At 40.0% G+C, this 21,564-nt stretch overlaps 1 protein-coding gene across 2 annotated transcripts in view; it reads right to left on the bottom strand.

The window, feature by feature from the left end:
* The window catches only part of RELN (reelin), a 455,243-nt gene extending 442,221 nt beyond the window's left edge, over nucleotides 1-13,022 (bottom strand). The window contains exon 1 of one of the 2 annotated variants that reach the window (XM_038377914.2): nucleotides 12,701-13,022. In XM_038377914.2, coding sequence (XP_038233842.1) covers nucleotides 12,701-12,944 — 244 coding nt within the window. In that variant the 5' untranslated portion in view covers nucleotides 12,945-13,022. The remainder of the gene's footprint in view (nucleotides 1-12,700) is intronic. The other variant, XM_038377905.2, reaches the window with a different exon arrangement.
* Nucleotides 13,023-21,564: the final 8,542 nt, after the last annotated feature.

The raw sequence follows: 21,564 nt of genomic DNA, 5'->3' as shown, positions 1-21,564 counted from the left end.
CCAAAGTGCTTGCAACTCTTTTCAACTTGGTGTTATCTGCAAATTTTATAAGCATAATCTCCACTCCATTATCCAAGTCATTAATTAAAATATTGAATCATACCAGACCCAGGACTGACCCCAGTGGAACCCCACTGAATTTGCATCAGAAGCAGGAAGCCTGCCAAATGATCACTGGGGCCACTGGATGATCAAGTACTAAAGGGGCACTCAAGGAAGACAATGCTGTTGAAAAGAAGCTAAATTAAATCTTTGCTTGCGTCTTCAATGGTGAGGATGTGAGGGAGCTTCCCACATCTGAGCTATTCTTTTTAGATGACAAATTTGAGGAACTATCCCAGACTAAGGTGTCAATAGAGGAGATTTTTGGAATAAATTGATAAATTAAACATTAATAAGTCCCCCGGAACAGATGGTATTCACTCAAGAGTTCCAAAGGAACTCAAATATGAAATTGCAGAACCACAAACTATGGTATGTAATCTGCCACTTAAATCAGCCTCTGTACCAGATGATTAGCAGATAACTAGTGTGACACCTATTTTTAAAAAAGGCTCCAGAGGCAATCCTGGCAATTACAGGCTGGTAAGCCTAACTTCAGTAGCAGGGAAATTGGTTTAAACTACAGTAAAGAACAGAATTTTCAGACATTGAGGAACACAATGTTGGGAAGAGTCAACATGGTTTTGTAAAGGGAAATCATGCCTTACCAATCTACTAGAATTCTTTAATGGGATCAACAAACATGTGGATATGGGTGATCCAATGGATATAGTGTACTTGGACTTTCAGAAAGCCTTTAATGTCCTCACCAAAGGTTCTTAAGCAAAATAGTCAGTCATAGGACAAGAGAGAAGGTCCTCTTATTGCTCAGTAACTGTTTAACAGATAGGAAATAACGAATAGGAATAAATAGCTGGGAATTGGAAATGGTCGGTAATTGGACAGACACATTGAGCTGAACTGTTAGTCAGAAATTTGAAATCAAAGTTTGGCATTTCCCTCAGAAAAGCTCTGCTGCACAGAGGTCTGCTGGGAATGCAGATACACAGGAGGGAATTCTGGAGGGAGGAGGGAAGCCTTCTCCTACTGCCAGGTGTGGTTCTGACCCCAAGCTGCAAACAGCTGACATACCTACCCATTGTAATAGATATGTAAAGAACAGGGTAATTCCTAGAACATTCAAATTGAGTTAAGGATACACTACATAGAGTCACTAAAAGAAAATCGACGATAAATACCTTGACAGACATTATTTTAGGAAATAAAAAATGATGGTAAGAGCTATTGAATTAATACAGTAGAGATAGAAAGAAGTAGTGCAAATATATTTTTATTTTATATTTATATTTATATTTATATTTTATAGGAGCTAAACAACTGTTAAGAAAAAACATTATAAGGTAAAACTGCTATTTCAAAGGAGGAATGATCAGATGGATTTATTAGCCTCCTTTTGTTCAGAAATATCATGAGCCAGATCTTCAGTTCCCATGATTGCTATGCCAGTTTACACCAGCTGAGGACCTGCTACATCATATGTTCCTGTTTTAAAAGACTGGGAGAAGATAATGATTAAAGAAATGAAAACTATGGACTCATAGATATTATTCTCTCCATATTCCCGGGTGACTGATATTACTATAAGGAGACTGGATTTGGTGACCTGCAGGACACTCTGTAAGATTTCCCTGTTCTTCTAGGATTTTTCTAGGGAAGGGATGGAGACTAAGGACAGGAGGAGGGATTGATGAGAGGGAGTCTTCCTAGAGACTGGGAAGGTCTCTTTCACAGGCAGTCTACTCTTTGTGATTATACAGATTTTAAATGTTGCATTGTAAGTGTTTGCCATTTGCCTAGACCATTGGCTAGGGACAACTGGAAAAAGTTGGAATAAAATAAATATTCCAGATACAAATTTATACACTGTACAACTTTATGCATTATGAGAAAGCAGAAAATGTTAACAAAAGAAAGGAAGCATGTAAAAAAGATTGAAACTTTCATCAGAGGCTATTGAAATTCTCGTAGCAACTCTAGGATCATTAAGGAAGATCGTATGTTCTAGAAGGTAAGATAGTGTTGTTTCCTTTCCTGGTTATATAACTAACAGAGCCATGACAAATCTGGTGGTCCGTCCTAGGGCATGACCTAATAAATAAAAGGTCAATGTGGGAGCATCCCTCATTTTTGACCTTGTCTTTTATCAGAATTAAAGTGATATGATAATAAGTGATATGCAAATAATGACACAATATTTCAAAACCCCTGCATTTAAAAATGCAGACTGAGGAAATACATGATCAAATACAGAAAGTTACATGGCATTCAGACAACGTCTGATCCCTGCTTAATTTGGTAAATCTGTTTCAATAGGAGGTAAAATAAATTAGGATTCTGCTGCCACTAAATTAATCCTGAAAGTGGTTCAGGAGTAAGAATCATGTCTTTGGATTCCTCTTAGGGCTTGTCTACATAGTGAGATAATGTACACTACAGAGGTGTGATTTCTAAAGCTCATTAATGTGTGGCGTATTATTTAGTCCATGTAGCCCCTGCTGGTGCTCACTAGAGAACTTTTATTGCACACCAACAGAGTCTACATGACCATTCCAAGCACGACCTGTTAGTGTGCTTTAGAAATCCCAGCCCTAGTGAGTATTGCTAGTTGGTGCAGACAAACCCTTAGATTACTCAGTGTGTTTCAAAGGTGGTCACATTAGACTCTAGTCTACATGCTAGCATATTCTGCTATTAATAAAGCAGTCTTCACAAAATAAGGGGAAAGAGATAAATAGCTACAATTTATTTCCAAAAATCTAACGATAATAGGAACATAGGACTTGCTATACCAAATCAGTCCAGTAGTCCATCTAGCCTGTTATACTGTCTCCAAGAATGGCCAATGCACAATGCTGCAGAGGAAAGTACAAGAAGAAAAAAGAAAAATCATAATGGAAAAACCTGCCCACAAGACAGTCAGCAGTTGGCTTATGCCCTGAAGCACAAGGATTTATATCATGTTAAATATGTATATTTTTATCCTATGGTATCTAACATAACTGTAACAATTTTCATTATCCTTATAATTGTCTGATCCTTTCTTAATCCTGCTAAACTTTTGGTCCCATTGATATCTTCTGACAATGAGCTCCACAGTTATATTATGTTGTGTAAAAGTCTGGGTTTTTATCAATTTGAAATATATAGATCTGATGTATAAAATGTATGTAAATATTTATATTAAAAACAAATACATAAGAATTGTGTGGATATTTTAATTATATCCTTCTCCACCATCCTTTACATATTGCTTGTCTCCCTAGATTTTGTCAGAAACTCAGCTATCTCCAGGCTCAGTCCCCCTGGCTCCAGCCATTGGCTTGCCTCCTGACTATGTCTCTGGTTCTGTCCTCTGATTCTGCTCCAACCACTAGGCCAACCACTAGCTTGCACTGCCTACAGATCAGTGTGTGACAGTTTGAGTAGCCCACTAGAAGATAGTAGGGACTTTGCCCAGGCCATGGAGCTCCCTTCCAGAACAGCCCCAACAGGAGCCCAACCCACTTTCTCAGACGTGCTGGGGTCCTGCAGGAACTTCAGCATGAGCTGAATGCAGCACTCCAGGCCCAGGTACAAGCCCAGACAGCATTTTCTGTCTCCCACAACTCTCACATCCACTGTCCGTGAAACGAAGCTGGCCTTACCCAATAACTTTGATGGGGATCATGCCATATTTTATGGATTTCTTAACCAATGTCATCTCCACTTCATTCTGTGGCCACAGCCTTACCCCATGGATGGTCAGCTTAGTACTTAGCCTGCTCACCAGAGAGGTCCTCAAGTGGGCATCCTTGCTCCTAAATGGTCCAGTCCTCTCTTTGAACATTTTGAGAGTTTTGTATGGACAACCGCAAGTATTTTTGATAGCCCTACTTGAGAACATACTGTAGAAGCTGCTTTCCGCACCCTCCAGCAGGATGTCAGATACATCACCAAATATGCACTAGCCCCAAACTCTAAGAACCATCAGTGCTTCCCCAGATTTAAAGTTTCATGTACAACAGACATCCTTTATCATGGGGATCATCTCTACATTCCCAAGGGCAGCTTCAGGCACTACGGTTGTGCCATGACATGCCCACAGTGGGACATTTCGGCCAATTTAAAACCTGGGACCCTGATTGCTAGGGTGGTGGCCAATCCTATGAACTGATGTTAAAAACTATGTTAGGTCAGTGTCTTGCATAATGACAGGTTTCAGAGTAGCAGCCGTGTTAGTCTGTATTCGCAAAAAGAAAAGGAGTACTTGTGGCACCTTAGAGACTAACAAATTTAGTTAGTCTCTAAGGTGCCACAAGTACTCCTTTTCCTTTTATGTTAGGTCAGGTGGCCGCTGTGCCCGTATGAAGAAACCTGGTCCACCATCTTCAGGAAACACACCAGGAACTCAAAGAACATTTACTTGCTTCTAAAAAAACCACATAAGCACTACACCGATCAAAAGTGACAAGTCGCCCCTAACCATTCAGTAGGGGATAAGGTTTGGCTTTTGACTTAAAAACTGAGAATAGACCATCCTTCAGTCAATCGTGACCACCAATACCTGGGTCTTTTCAGATCACTGAATAAATATACCCAGTGGCCTGCAAGCTGCAACTCCCAGAATCCCTCAAGATTCACCCCATCTTTCATGTTTCTCTCCTTAAACCATTTGTTCATAACTCCTTCCCCAACTGAGGGTCCCTGGGAGGAGTCCTGGAGGAGGGAGGTACCATCAAGAACTCAGCTGTCTGTGGGCTTCGTTGCATAGCAACGCAATGAATTTGGTAGAGCCCAATAAACCCTCACTAACTGACTGTGCTCCCTGATTGGTCAGAAGGGCCAACAGGTCCCCATTTAAGCCTTATCAAGAGCAACACAGTGGCTGTTCGATGCATTCCACACCAAGAGTTCCACTGCCCAGCCCCTTCTCCACCCTCTTTGCTTGCTCCACTCCATCCCTAGTCTCTGCCTACTTCTGAACTCCTGATTTCTAACTCCTAGTTCTGACCACTGGCTTGTCTCCTGACCACAACTCCAGTTCTGCCCTTTGGTTCTTTTCTGGTTCCTGACTCCCCATGCTCTGACCATTGGCTTTGCCTACTGACCACACCTCCAGTTCTGTCCTCTGATTCTGCTCCTAACACCAGGTAAGACTCCTGCTCTGACCACTAGGTCGCACCGCCTACACCTCAGTGTGTGACAGGTTTCAATAACACTATGAACTCCCTCTCACTATGGAGTACATCATATTATCTTTGCTTTTTTATAACCATCTCAAAAATAAATACATAAATAAAATTTAATATAAAAATAGGCACTATACAAAATGGGTAACAAAACGATCCATTCCCCTTAAGAATAAAACAAAGAGTGCTGAAATAAAAAGATACTAAACCACATTATTTATTTTTACAATTAATGTGGTTGATCAATGAAGGGGAAAAGGGTTAGATTTTCAGGAACATTTTATAAGAACTTACCTACTACTGGACATAGTTTTTCAGTACCTAACAAAGGAATAGTTCCTGACAATATAGAGTACATCTAAGAATAGCAACAGTCATTGATGGAAACTGATAACATTAGAAGAGACTTTTACAAGTTTGACCAGCTCTGGAAAAAAATAACCATAGAAAGTGGAATAGAAATGTAAGTCTCATTAAAGAAAACTATTTTAGGAATAGAATTAGAGCTTTCACATGTCAGTTTGACATCAGTCATGGGACAACAGTTGGATGCTGCTTTTAAGAGATCTAAAGATTAAGCAAACGTCAGGAAAAATAGGCACTTTTGAGTTAAGGGCAGCAAAAAAATGTTGTTGAAAAGTGAAAAAATAAAATTGTATTAAACTATCTTGTTAGCATTATTTATAAAATTACCACTATAAATTTTCATTTCTAGATTTTGTATCTTTAAAAACATTTAATATTATTGTGCAATGAAAATAACTATCTTAGGTACAGATTGTATATATGTATTTCAGCCAATCTGCCTATCTCCGTCACACAATTGCACAAAAATTGGTATGATGATGAATGGAAATTAATTATACGATAGATTGGTAATAAAGTAATACAAGAATTGCCATAGAGATCTAAATTTAAGTTAAATGTTCTGAATAAGATGCTGAAGAAATATTATCCCATTTTGCAGATGACATTGGAAGGCCCAGGAGGAATATAAATTATATAAAGAAAGATCAGTATCATTTACCAACATGCCAGTAGAAAATCAGTTGGGCCTGATTCAGCAGAGCACTTAAGCACATGTTCAAGTGCCAGTTTTTCACCAGGAAGTAAGCATGTGCTTAAAGTTAAGCAAGTATATACAAGGTTTACTGAGTAGGGAATGGACTTAAGTACATGCTTAATTGCTTTGCCAATTCAAGGCCTTAATTTAGCATAAAATAAGCTAAAGAAAGAAAAAATATCTGCCAAAGCAAATAAAATTAACCACATATAAGAACTGGAGATATTCTAAAGTTCTCTTTATTCAATAAGTAATTACTTTAAAAAAATATTTTTTGATTCCAGAAACAGGGCCATATTCAGAGGTAGTTTTTAGGGATTTTTAATCATGTATTTTGAGGCATTTTTGTATAATTCTCATGATCAGAGTATCTGAGCAGATCACAAACATTAAAGAATTTAGCTTCAAAACATCCCTGTGAGATAGAAAGGTATTATTAATTCCCATTTTACAGATGAGATACAGAGTGATCAAGCAAAAAGAAAAGGAGTACTTGTGGCACCTTAGAGACTAACAAATTTATTAGAGCATAAGCTTTCGTGAGCTAAAGCTCACTTCATCGGATGCATTTGGTGGAAAAAAAAGTGATCAAGCAATTTCCACGAGGTCACACAGGAAGCCTGTGGCTGCAGTTGTAATTGCCTGATTCCCAGTTCATTTTCTTGATCACAAGACTGTTTTTTCTCTCTCAATGCGAAAGGTGGTGTGAGATGGGCAAATGGGTAAAAGCAGGTATATGAATCTACATGGCTCTAAGTTGGTATTACTTACACACTGAAGAGCCAGAGCAAGCTGTAAGAGTATGAACTATAAGTAAAAGAATGGGGTCACTTTAATAAATATACACTTCCTTACACCCTTTATTACTTCTTCTCCTGCTACATTCCTCTGTTCCAGTCACTTGGCATGTGGGTTTCACCAGATTACACTCCTGTCTGAATTTGGCCTACCATATTTGTAATATTTTAGCAAACTATTTTTAATCACCTGCCCTTAATACTTGCCACATATTTAAAACTCACTTTGTATTGTACATCAGTACTGCATCTGAAAACCCACTATTTTTGTTTCCTTATGAGAAGTTTTAAAGGATATTTTTTACATTACAAATGGTGACACACAGTGTATTTGCATTTTAGAGTAACATTAAACATATTGTTTAAAAACAGAATTGTCCCATGTGATTTCTTCAGATTGTATGAATTTATTTTCTTTTTAAAACATTTTTAAAATGTTTGTTAAAAGAATAATTAAAATAATTATTATAATATAATATATTATTATAATATATATAATATAATATAATAAACAAACATGTTTCAGATGTGATACAGGGACCGCATACAGCAGAGCAATTAGTACCTTTCCTTTTCTTTTCCTAACAGTGAGCACTGAATTAGTGTACCAAAAATGAAAAAACCAAGCTGTACAAGTTGGAAATATTGTATAAGATTATTTTACAAAAAGGTATAATTTTCTCAGAACTATTGCTATATAAACTAATGATTTATTCAAGATCATTTTATGTACTTTGTTCTGTACTCATTAGAATAGGATTACCTCTTAGAATACTGATTCGTGTCTTGTTCCCTACTATGATAGTATGAAAAGATACTTTAAAATTCTTTGTGAATTTAAAATTAGTACACCAAATTTCAACTTCAAGGACTGACTTAAAAGAAGCAGTATTTGCTTGCACTCGGTCTGAATATGATCCAATGAGTCAACCTACAATTTAAAGTTCAATCAAAACATTGAGAATAAAGCCAGAGTTAATAAATTATATGTGATGATACAACTGAAGTGGGCCTAACAAAAGGCATATTCAGTGAGCTGACTCTCATTGTCTTGCACCTTGTGTACTCATTTACACCAGTGCAAAGCGATTGTAAAAAAATATCATTCTGATTTAGGGTTGTCAATTTTGGTTGGATATATTCCTGGAGATTTCATTACATGACATAATCTTTAATTAAAGATTAATATTTAATTCCTGGAGACTCCAGGACAAGCTTGGAGGGTTGGCAACCCTATTTAGCAGCATTTTATATCCCTTCTGCACACATATAAGGGCCCGATCTGAGTCTTCCCACTGACTTCAATGGCCTTTGGATCAGGCTGCAAGGGCCAGATTTTCAAAAGAGCTCAGCACCCAGCAATTCTCACTGTGACACCTATGTCCAGATTTTCAAAGGGCTAAGCACATAACTTACTGAGCTATGTTGAAAATCTAGCCATGTATATATATTGGTGTCTGGTGAAAACTGGGCCCTGGTTGTGGATGCTGAGCACTTTTGAAAGTCTGAACACAAATGCCTACACAATGTGCAAGGCAGTTGAGAATCAGAACCAAAAGCATTATTTTTGGTCTGGATCTAATGCTTACACATTTCCTGAGCCCCTGCAGTCACTCATCAGGATAAATACAGGCCATTGTCCAAAATTCGCAGGAGCTTGGCAACATCTGAAAGTGGGTACGCAAAAATGACATGTAAGGGTGTGTTCAGAAACCAGTTATAGCAGTTGATAAAGATCACACTGTTTCTAACTCAAAACACCAAAGGCAAAGCCATACCTGCCTAATTTAAGGACCCTCCTCTGATTTGGATTTTTTTGTTCCTGGGTGATAATTTCTCCCCTCCCTTTGCAATCCAAAACACAAATAACAGCACAAGCCTCAAAGGCAAGAGGTACAACATTTTCCTCAAAAAGAAAAGGAGTACTTGTGGCACCTTAGAGACTAACAAATTTATTAGAGCATAAGCTTTCGTGAGCTACAGCTCACTTCATCGGATGCATTTGGTGGAAAAAACAGAGGGGAGATTGATATACACACACAGAGAACATGACTCCTTTTCTTCTTGCAAATACAGACTAACACGGCTGCTACTCTGAAACCTAACATTTTCCTCGGAGGCTGTGATGCTGCTCTACACTGACATCTATGGAGAGAGCATGAGCAAAGCAGCACAAAATTTGCACTTCCCCGAAGTCTCAATCTAGGAGACTAAAACTGTCAGCTCCATAACACGTCCAATCCCTGGTCACCTAATGCCTTGGAATCCACACAACAGGCAGTCATACTCAGAGTGCTTTCACCACGTCTAGGATAAAACACATTTTTCAAAGGTTACACGCTTGGGTCTAAACAATGACTTCAGGCTGAGACCTGGAAAATAAGGTGTTAGCCATGGCATAAGAAGTTTTAGTTATGTATTTTTGGAGGGAAGAAAAACAAACAGTATTTAAGAGTTTGTGAAACAAATGTGTTCTTTTAAACTTTTTTCGTCCTAGTTTTATCATTAACTTTTAAAACCTAAAATTGGATTTTTAATATATGATGTAGATTGGAGATGATGGAGAAAATATAAATATGGCTAAGTATGCATCTTTTACACATGCAGTTTACTACATGTGGGTCTCAAAGTATTTTTTAAAGAAAGCTCTAAAAGATTTTTAGCAATTGGATCAAAAGCACATTGTCTATCTTAAAAAGTATAGACAACAAGACTGGAACTCCCTTGGAGGTTTAGTAATTAATAAAGTAAAAACATTATAACATCTTTTAAAAAAAGTTTTTTAAAAAAACCAAGAACATTGACACAAAAATGCTTATATAAAACTAAATCTTTGAGATAGAATAATAATCAGATAATTCAAAGTTAAGAATTAATTCCATCTTTAACCAAGTGCTGTTATAGCTTTCTCTTAACAAGGTGGTTTAAGTTTTTACTTTTAATTTCCTCACTTTTTAAAATGTATTCTAAAATTAGCTTTTGTTCTGAAGTTGTGAAATACTACCTAAGGATACAAAGAGAGAAAAGGAGATTTAGTGAATGCCTCTTAAATAACATACAGTGACTATGGATTTTAAAGGTTCTACACATACAGGCCTCTTGTATAAAGAAATTATTATAATACCATTAAATTATACCATTACTAGTTTACATAGTCACTTTATGGGAAAAACCAAAAGCACGTACACTATTTCACAGGAGCTAAAACATATGTATATGTGGTGGGGAAGTCAGCAAGGTGATAAACACCATTAAATCAGGGAAGTAAAGATTTTGCATGAATGGATAATTTACTTACATCTTTCAGAGTAGCAGCCGTGTTAGTCTGTATTCGCAAAAAAAAAAAAGGAGTACTTGTGGCACCTTAGAGACTAACAAATTTATTTGAGCATAAGCTTTCGTGAGCATCTGATGAAGTGAGCTGTAGCTCATGAAAGCTTATGCTCAAATAAATTTGTTAGTCTCTAAGGTGCCACAAGTACTCCTTTTCTTTTTTACTTACATCTGTTAACTCTCTTCAGTTTGCAGTTACAAAAATGAAATTATTCATTATGACAGTGCATGATTTCCCAATAAAACTTGATTGCTCCATCTTCAAGACAAGCTGTGAACATTTCACCTAACACTCTCACTTTTAAAGAAAAGGAGTACTTGTGGCACCTTAGAGACTAATAAGATTTATAAATCTCTCCTCTGTTTTTTCCACCAAATGCATCCGATGAAGTGAGCTGTAGCTCACGAAAGCTTATGCTCTAATAAATTTGTTAGTCTCTAAGGTGCCACAAGTACTCCTTTTCTTTTTGCGAATACAGACTAACACGGCTGCTACTCTGAAAACTCTCACTTTTGGCTCTTATAGATAAATCCCCTTCCTGGGGTCACATTGAGTGACAAAGCTCAATCACCCCTCATGTCAAGCCTGTGTCACAATCGTATTGGCTGATTAATCAATGAAAGATACTGGTGACCTCCAAATGGCACCTATCAGCTCTTTCAGTGCATGTATATCAAGGAAAGGGACTACAGTTTACTCAGGAGCAGAGACCATTCTAGCCAATTGCGGGCCCTAAACAGGAATATTTTGGGGAGCCCCTCCACCCCCCCACACAACACAAACTAAAAAAGTGAATATAGGAGGGGGCCCCTTTTGCTGCTCAGGGCCCTAATCAATTGCTTAGCATGCTTATGCCTAGTGTCGGCTCTGTTCAGGAGAGGTCTGATACAAAGGTCACTTGAGCCAATGGAAGGACTTCCACTGATTTCAGTGAGCTCTGGATCAGGACCTAATTGAATGATCAGAACCAGAATTTCCATTAAAGAGCAGCTGTGTTTCCTAAGAGATGGGGACCAGAATGCCCAGGCAGTTTTACAACACAGATGTAATCCAGAGAAGTTATATTCAAATACAGATAAACTAAAATTCACTTCTTTAGGCAACTATATTTTTGACAATGGAACAAAGTAGAAGGGAGCCCTCAAGGATTAATTTGTCTTCATAATTTACATCAGAAATGACATACAAACTCTATAAGTAATCGCTTATTTTTCTTTCATGTCACAGTTAGTACAAATAGCAAAGACTGAAAACACCTGCAGGCCCTACTAAATTATCAGGATAGGTCTAGAATATTTTGCTGTTCTTGAAGTCCTCATTAAATCCATGAAATAGCTTAGTGTTAAGTACTTAAATCTCTACGACAGGGAACTAGCCAGCAGGCTCTCTCTTTATACACATGTCCTTTAAAACACACAACCTCTGCCCACATTTTCAGTTTTATTAAATTAATAGGTTGATAGTTTGAAATATAGGTACCAGCTACTTGTTGTTGTTGTTGTTGTGATATTTCATCTTGGTCTAACACAGAATGTACAGTTCTGATATTAACATCTAAAAAAATAGTGACATTTGAAAATGAATCTCTACGAGAAAACAGTGCAATTTTCCAATAGGTATATGCAGTTGTTTAACAGCACTGAATATCGGGAGAATTATGATGGGGGGCTCATATTGCATGAAAATGTGAGATCACGGTGAGTCATTCAACAATGTGAACTTTTCCAGCAAGCCATGCAATTCCCGGCGTCTGGACCTGCAAGCAACACTAGATAGATAGATAGATATAAGACGGCAAGTTTACAAATTCAAGGACCCAGTATGTAAAGCGTCCCCAGTGATGTTCTGAAGGGATTCCTGGCCGCACAAGAGCTCTGGCAGGTAAACAGCCTATCCCAATATTATCAGCTAATAGGTAACAGAGCTAGAGAGAGGAGTGGGGGGTATATATTTGATCTGTCTGGGGAAAGCAACGAGCCTTTAGAGGTGGAAGCAGATGATCTGGGTGTGTGTGTGGGGGGGGGGAAGGAGATTCCTTTGGCTTCCCCAGCCCAGATCAATCATTCCTTAGTCACATTTCAACCCACTTTCACCCACACACCCCGCCCAGGGGCGTAGAGCGCTCCGCGGGCGAGGCGAGTGGCCCCGCGGGCTCCCTCGCTGGCCGCCAGTGCCTGACTTGCCCCCTCTCCCCGCCGCCCCCGGGGGCTCCTGCCCTCCCCCCCCCCCAGCGGAGAAGGCGAGTGGGGGAGCGGGGACAGGCGCGGGCACCTACCGTGATATTCCTGGCCAGGGACGTAGACGGTCGGGTTCCCCGCGAGCTGGAGCGACATGAGCACCTCTCCCTGCTCCCCGTCCCCGGCCAGCTCCCCGTGGTGGGTGCAGAGGAAGAAGAAGGGCGAGAAGCGGGGGTAGGAGCCCGCCGCCCCCTGGCGCCCGGGGAGCATCAGCCCCAGCACCGCCACCAGCACGGTCCACCCGCGAGGGAACCCCGGCGGCGCCGGCTGCCTCCGCTCCATGCCGCTGCCGCTGCCGCCGGCCCCGCGCGCTCCTGCAGGGCAGCGCCGGCGAAGGCGGGGAGCAGCCGACCCAAACCCCAGCCGGCAAAAAACAAACCAACCCCCCCGCCCCACCCCCCCCCCCCCCACACACTAACCCAACAAAAAGTTTGCGCGGCGGGCGCTCGGGAAGTTTGGCAGCGGGGGGGAGGAGCCGCCGGCCGGCTGAGGGCAGCGGCGCGGACGCCCCCGTGGCCCGGGGTGGGGGAGCAGCCGCCCCGCTCGCTCTGCCCGCCGCCGCCGCCGCCTCCGCCGCGCCGCGCCGCTCCCCGCCCGCTCTAGGGCAACCTGGTGGGAGCCGGGCGAGCGCCTGCCTCGGCCGCCCCTCAGGGTGTCAGTGACAGGCGAGGGGGGGGAGACGAGGCAGAAAACGCAGGGGCTGGAAATAATTTATTTCCCCGGGGGGGGGGGGGGGGCGGGGCAGAAGGGAGGGGGGAAATCCCTCCCCCTTTTTCTTGTTGTTGCGAGGGAAGAGGAGACGGGCAGGGGCTGGTTGGGAGAGTTAGGCAGAGCCCGTTTGCTCTGCCTTTGTCTGTATTGGCTGCTCCCTCCTCCGGGTCCCCTGGGCTTGTGACATTTGCTAAAATGATTTAAAAAAAAAAAAAAAAAAGCGGGGTTGGCACCTTGGTACTATCACCCAGAAAGGAGAGGTCGTGATCTACGGGAAGGAGCCGTTTCTTGTGAGCAGAAGCGTTGGTGGGGATGATGCCTTTGGGTGACAATGTATATTTCAGCCCTGACCTATGTAATGGAAAGGAAAGAGGGAGCCACGGCCAAGGGAGTAAGTGCAACAGGGACTGCAGGGGGAAATGAGCGGCGGAACATGAAGCCCTGGATGCAGGAATAATGCATAAAAACATACATTTTTAACAGAGGATGGGTTGGCAGAAGGACCAGAGCATCAGGAGATGGGAGTAGACCTGCCAGGCTTTAATGCGTCTTCCCACCCCACAGTTGGATCCCAACCAGTGCCCAGATACAGCCCCTGTGAGCATTAGTGACATGATGTAATGGGAAAGGAGAGCGTAACTGCCAGCAGTTTTGAAGTGCAAAAATCGGACAGTCCCGGGGGTCCCTGCTGGATTAATTTCACTGCCAGAGGGAAAGGTTCCCCCTTCAAGGAAGAACAAGTAGAATGGAACATAGCTTGCATCTGTCCCATGTCTTTTCCTCTCCTCATGCAGCCTGCTTCCCTGGCCCACCTCCATGCATCTGATGTAGGTTCTACATACTAGACCCAAGGGAGGTCATCACCATCTGCGGTACCTGGCTGCACTGCCAGCTCTACACCAAACTGAAGCAAACCCGCTACTAGCAAAATTTCATTACAATTTTCCATTTTATTCAGTCCTGTTCACTAGCAGGGAATTTTTACTATTGTTTTTGACAAGCCTGGATCAGACCATGAAAACACTCACTCCCATAGAGACTCCTCATAAAGAGAGGCCTGTGATGAAAGGGAGAATACAATCTTCAACCCCATTCCAACTGACCTAATATTCTGGGCCACTGCCTTGGATGCTGAACCTCTTGATGTTCTCAGATGAGACTCAAGCTGGCTCTGTGTCTTCCTTTTAAAATCTATGTATTTATTTTACTTTTGTGAGTCTCTATGAATTTCAGTGCTCATGAAAGTGATGGGCTAATAATATCTTTTGGTACAGCCAAGCACAGTGGAGGCAAATGCTCTGCAAGCTCGCTCACAAACCTCTGCCAATACAATACATTTGGAGTCTTGCTATGGAATACTCACTTTTTCCTAAGAAGAGATTTCCAACAATGCCAAACTGTGCCAAATTATGCCAGGTGATTTTATGAAGTGAACATTGTATGATTTAGGCCCCTTATCTGAGCCATTCCCCAAACATATTCACACTTAACTCTTCACCACTGTGGGCATGGCTGTACAGTTTTGTGCAGCACTGGATTTACAATTTTGAGGGGAGCCAACAAATTCATTTTGGGGTGTTGCCAAACATAACTGACTTTTTTATGTATTAAAAAAGAGCAGGTGGAGAGAAGAGGGAATCTTTGGGCCATGCTTCCACTGCTGCAGGAAAAGTGGAGCCCAGCTGCTTCTACTGGGATGTAGGTATAGTTGCCAACACTGAATTTTTTTCAAAGGAAAATTCTCCAAATAAACGTGCATAGCTAATCTGCCAGAGGGATTTGGGGCCTGATCTACTTCCCACTGATGTCAATGGGAGTACTTCCACACATTTCATTGGTAGTTCATTGGATAGGGCCCATTCTCACAAATTTAAAGTCATTTTCTCTGTCTTTGTTTCCATTTGCTTAGAATCCACAGTAGCTAACAATATTAATGCAGGTTCTCAAAACAGCCCATCCAGTAATTTTCTTCCTAAACTTACTGAGATAGGTAACACCTACCAGGTAAATGAAATAAGGTAAAAGAATGCAAGCAAATTATATGTACTAACCTAGAAGCTGGGTGTCTCTCCTTGCTTATTTCCTTCCTCCATTTCTTTATCCTTTTTTCGCTCCTCCCATGTCCAACCCATCCTACCTGTCTGTCTCCATCTCACAGCTCCTCCTTTATTTCTTATTCCTCTTTCTTGTCTTCTTACCTCTACTTTCTTTGAAGAGCATCATCTCCTTCCTCTTCCATGCACATTTCCTCTGCTTTCTCACATATCTCAAAAATCATGCCTACCAAATTTTCTGATTTTGGTTGCTCTCTCATAAGTTCCTGAATGGGAGTTTGAATCTTCCGGGGAAACAAGAAGACTCTACCTACAAACATCCCTAGGCTCTGGGTCTCAACTAGGTCGATCCAGGATATGGCTGGAGTAACCTAGCTGAGACTCTAGCAGGAGTGTTGGCATAAAGCATTTTACCTGGATATCCTGTTAGACCTCAGAGACTGTGGGGTATGTTGGAAGTAGTGTGCCTTACAGACCTGATTCTGCTCAGTGGTAGCTGCAGCTGTGAGGTTAGGAGGAGCAGCACCACTGGACTCAACCATTCTTCACCCTTCCAAGTTAGAAACCTGTTTTATGCAGTCTGCTTTCAGAAAAGTGAGGGTGTTGAATCTTTCATATGAGATTTTAGCAACTAGTGCAGTGACTCCTTGACTGGTGTAGACAGTTAAACTCCCATGATACATTTTGTAAGAGCATGAGTTTGCCCCAGTGTCTTTGGCCAGTATTTCCCATTCACCCCTCTGCTATTTATTAATAGTAGAGAGATTATTATTAATCCAGTTTGTATAGGAAAAGTGACTAAAGATCAACCTATGCATCTCAAAATGAAAACAAAAGCTATCATAAATAATTTACATTTTTATAGGGCCTTTGATCAAAGGATCCTCATGAGCCATCTAATAAAGCCACACAAAACCCTGGCATCATTGTGATATATGGTAAAGGATGTGAGAGATCACAACACGGCATGGCTGCAGTCCATACTGACTTGTGAAAGCTGAATTGAATGGCATGTAAACAGCAGCTTCTTTATTAATTTGGCTATGGTATGTGGTTTTGCAAGGTGCAATGTACACTGTATATGTTGAACATTTTTGACCTATAAAGAAAGAGCCAACATTAGAACATATTGGATACAGATGAATGGTTTCATGGAACACAGTAGGAGAGAGCTATTTTGCCGTTTTGATCATCTGGCTGATTCTAATGCTGATCCCGTCTCCACATTCTTTACAGATAGCACCAAGATAAAGGAACTGACTAGACTTTTACATATGCAGATGAAAAATCACAGAAATATTCTCACCATAGTATCCAAGTGCCTTGCAGCAGTGCATTAAACAACATGACTACACATCTGTCTTGTGTTGTTTGAAACTAGTGATGTCAAAGATCCATTCACCCATTGTTCCACAGCACTCAAAGTCTTTAAGGAGAATCAGAAACAAGACAGGAAGTTGAAATACTTTCTATTTCACCACAGCTGATAAGGATTTTAAGATGGAGACACACGGTGAAAAGTTACAAGTGGAAAATCTTCTTTCCACTGGATATTTCTATTTAAAACTCAGCAATGCAAACAAACTACATTTTCTATGCATGTATTCCACCCATGACCACTGTACAAGTGCATATGCTGCATCTGTACTTTTTACTTCTTTAAAGGTTTCATTGAAGATAAATCACTGATGGATAATGAAGAGTGTTTGATACAAATAAATGATTTCATGAGAAACCGTCTTTGTACCTGATACAATAGCAAAATTGCTCATGAACACTTCATCCTTGAAAAAATATTACCACATTATTAAGGGCAGTTTTACCCCTGGGCTTAACATGAGCTGTAGCTCAGGCATGTTATTAAGCTCAGACAGTAGGGATGGTTTTAACTGCACACCAGTGGATGGTCTAGATATTGGGATACAGGTATTCAGCAAATAATTCCATTGTAAGTGCAGGACACAGTCATATCAAGTCACTCAAAATATATTTTCCATCCCACCCATTTTTGCCTCAGCAATGCAGCTGAGAAAATATGAAAAACGGAGATCCCCACACTGCAGAATACAAACTAGGAACAATCAAGACAGTTCTATTCCAGGTAGTCATGTTCTTCTCCAGCTACCTCCTACTTACAGGGTCAAATCATGATCCCATTAATTGAGGTCAATGGGAATTCTGTTGCTGTCTTAAACGAGATAAAAATGTGTTTCTTTCTGCTGTAAAGTTCAGTAAAAGCTGAGGCATCTATCATATGAGTGCTGTCTGTGCACATCAGAAATAGTAGCTAGTCAAACTTACCTTCCCTTTCAAAGTAAAGTATTTTGTTTATTAATTCTTCTATTCTCTGTCCCTGTTTATGCAACAATTGCCTCAATTACTTACCAGAAAGGGCAGGGGCATCTTTGCCATGCCAAATACTCCTTCTGGATGAATTTCCTTTTTGTGCATGGTACTTGTCATAGTCATACAGCAATGCAATTTTTTCTTGCCAGTTACATGAACTTCGATCTTAAGTGAGGCATAAGTCATTTTTAAACAAAGGCTTAAAAGTGAAACTGTAGGCAACTTCCATGCCTAAGTTATTACGAGATTTTAATTTTTCTGTGATGGGAACAATGGGAATTGTTTGGCTGCTTCATTTTCCAGTGGAGTGGTATAATATGTATTTTGTTTTCTGGCAGCTCTGAATCTCACCATTTCATCTGAAAATATAACATTTACCATCATATGTTCTCCTTCTCTCTGCCTTACATTGCATTTCCAACAAATTATTTTAAATGAACATTTCCTTATTGCTCATTAACATTAATGAATTATGAATATAAAAGAAAATATTGATGAAGTCTCTCTTTTAACAACAACCTGGCACATCTTCCTAATGTGTCAAACTCTGGTAATGTTACAAAATTGGTCAGTTTCAAGCCCACTCCCATACATTTGTCATTGATCTTGTAACCATTTACAAAAAAAAAAGATTTAAAAAATGCCTTTGAATCAGCAAAATAATATCAACAATATTCCTCTGTGTGATTTAATAATGGAAATGTTAGGCATTACAACTTTAATGTGCATGAAACATTTATGTTTTGTTATGTTGTTTTGAATTCTGCTTTTTTCTACTATAAACTGTTCAGTATTCAGATCTACTACAAAGCAACCTCTGTTTAGTTTAGAAAACAAACCAATGGTACCTTGTGTGATTTTGACCATAAAACTTATTTTAAACTTTCTGACTATTTCTCATATATGAAGATGTGCACATCAGACAGGCACACAACCATTCTTAAAAATGGGATCTGAGTTCTCTGTAGTTTTAATTACTTCAGAGAACTCGTGGATTTTGTTTCCTTCAGTGCATGGTCTGGAGGTTATATATAGGCAGAAGAATAGATTCTTCTCTGTTTCTGATCCAGTGCATTGATGCTCCCTATGAATATATCACAAAGACTGTATGTCAATACATTTAAATTGACACTGGTAATTTAAAATCTCTTGATCAATTTTTTATTTTAAAAATTTGCTTTTGGGTGTAATTTGAATAATTGTGTTCTTAGGAAACATTTGCCTGTACAAACATTGATGTCCAATAATGTTGTTTCCTACTGTATATTTGTAACGTAGGATTTCTGAAAAAAAAATGCTAGATGTTTACATGTATAATACCTGCCTGCTGAAGCTTCCAAGGTTTTTATTAACTTGAAAATATTTATTCTCAGTAGCCTTTATCTGAAGAATTTTTTAAATGTCAGTGGCCACAAAAGAAACCCTTAGACCATTTTACAACCTAAATTATCTCTCCACTTCACTATTCCCACTAAAATTACCTCAAGGACCTAAAGTACACGTGTCTAACAGCCTATGACAATTTTGACTGTTTACCTTTTTAAGGAAGCTAGAATTCAAATCTGAGGAAGTCTGTAAAAGATGTTCCTTCTGTTCCATCTAATAACTGTTAATCCTACAGAGCACCAGAAATCACACAGTCGACCAATATACTTTACTGCACTTGCTGAGAATTTGTCTTAACATCAATGTGTTTAAAGTTTATATAAAGTGCATGACTTATGATGAAGATGAGCACTGTAATCAAATGTCAGTGAAACTGTGCATGAGGATTCAACACTTTTCTCAAACATATACACAATACTAGTTTGTGCAGGAAGAGCACATTACTATAATACATTTTTTTTATATAGTGCCTGTCAGGAAACGCATACAAATGACAACTAAATGTAAAAAACACAGATTAAAGTCAATTAAAATTCTTTAAAATGTCTAAAGTTATACCAAAAACTTGAGAATTAGCAGAAAGTCTAAAAGACTCATTGAAATAAGGCTAAGCCTGGAGCACTTCTCAACTCAGAAGAGAGGGCGTTCCAAGGGTCAAGAGTCACAACAGCAAAGATATAGGCAGCACACATTCTAGCTTGACATACCACCGCCCAGAAGTAAAAACTCCACGCTCTCTGACCTATGGGGTGAGATGAGACATACACAGGGTGTCAGAAGCTTGGTAACTTATGTGAGAACTAGCCTATCAGGGCCTTCAAATATTAAAATTAGAACCTTCAACTCTATTTGCATATCAACAAACATCCAGTGCAGGGAGCAAAGCTGCAGGTAGGCAGTAACTCTTTGCCCATGCACAGTAATTGAGCTGATGCATTCTGAACGACAAGCTCTTTAGGGAAGGGACTGTCTTTTAATATATATTTGTATAGTGCCCAGAAAAGTGGAGCCCTGATCCTGAGTGGGCCTTATTGGGACTACTGTAATACAAATGTTAAAAACAAATCTACCTTGTAGTCAACTCAGTATAGAATGCATTGAAGTACATCTGTGTCCTCTATAACAGGTTTTCAATGCACCGTGACCGCCTTCTGACAACAAAAATTACTACATGACCCCAGGCAGAGGGTGGAGGGCTGAAGCCTAAGTTCAAGCCCTGTTGCTCTGGGGTGAAGTCCTTGGAATTTGGATTCAGCCCCAGGTCCTAGCAAGTCTAATGCTGGCCCTGGCAACCCCGTTAAAATGGGGATGCAACCCACTTTGGAGTCCTGACCCACCGCTTGAGAACTGCTGCAGACTATAACAATTCCCCGAAAGAAACACTCTCTCCCATCTATACAAGCACTTTCTGGCCAGCTAGTACAATTAGATTGGGGCCAAAGTGGGGTGGTGTACACAGGTACAACCCAATGACACTTTTCTAGGTTCTGCTCCAGGTATAAGCAGAGGAACAACACAAAAGTGTAGTAGTGCAATGGTCTCACTTTTATTTGCTGCTCTGCCAGCTTAGGGAAGGGAAAGGGAGTGGTGAGAGAGGAGAGATGCCATGTGTGTTTGTGTATGTGTGCATACTTATAGAATGGCAAAACAACAGGGAAGAGAGATGTTGGGGAAGCAACCAAGGAACAGGACCTATGAATAGAGAGAAAAAATATGATAACTTTACGTTCTTTTCATTCTCACTTTTCATTCTCCCAGTCCCAGCATCCCCCACATGTTTAGGTCCTACTTATTATGAAACTTATGTAAACAGTCAGCTCAGGATTGCACAGAAAAAGACTGAATTATTGTTATTTAACTTCATTCATATTTTGGCAATCATAAATTGTCAAATGACTTGTTTTCATAATAAGCCCTAAACCAAAAAATATGGGACGACCATATAAAATGGGCCCAGGGTGCGGTAAATGCTGAGAGGGTGGTACAGGGTGTGTGTTTTTAGTGAGGAAATGAAGAATAGAATAGAATTTTACTCCAATTCTAACCCAAAAAAGTGACTTTGGCAAGCAACAAAACAAGATGGACTAAAGAAATATAATTGCAAGTTATTGCAAAATAAAAATTTTAAAACTAAGAGCAAGCCAGAGCTTTAAGCAAGCCAGAATATTGCACAATGAGCAGATATTTTTTCCTTATTACAAATTGTCTACTAGAAATATAAAATTTATCACTTGTGAGTCAAATGTTTCTCCCACCTCTCTTTAAGGTCACTGAGAAATCTTTTACAATGACTGATTGTCAATGAAAATCTCCTTCATAGTGCAAAATATACATCAGGACATGATATTATATTCCTAGGCAGGGATGATGGTTATATCATTAAGGCATGAGTCTGGGAACTAGGA

Source organism: Dermochelys coriacea, chromosome 1, assembly GCF_009764565.3.
Source record: "Dermochelys coriacea isolate rDerCor1 chromosome 1, rDerCor1.pri.v4, whole genome shotgun sequence".
NCBI classification, from domain to species: Eukaryota; Metazoa; Chordata; order Testudines; family Dermochelyidae; genus Dermochelys; species Dermochelys coriacea.
This window is presented reverse-complemented; position numbering and strand designations above follow the sequence as displayed.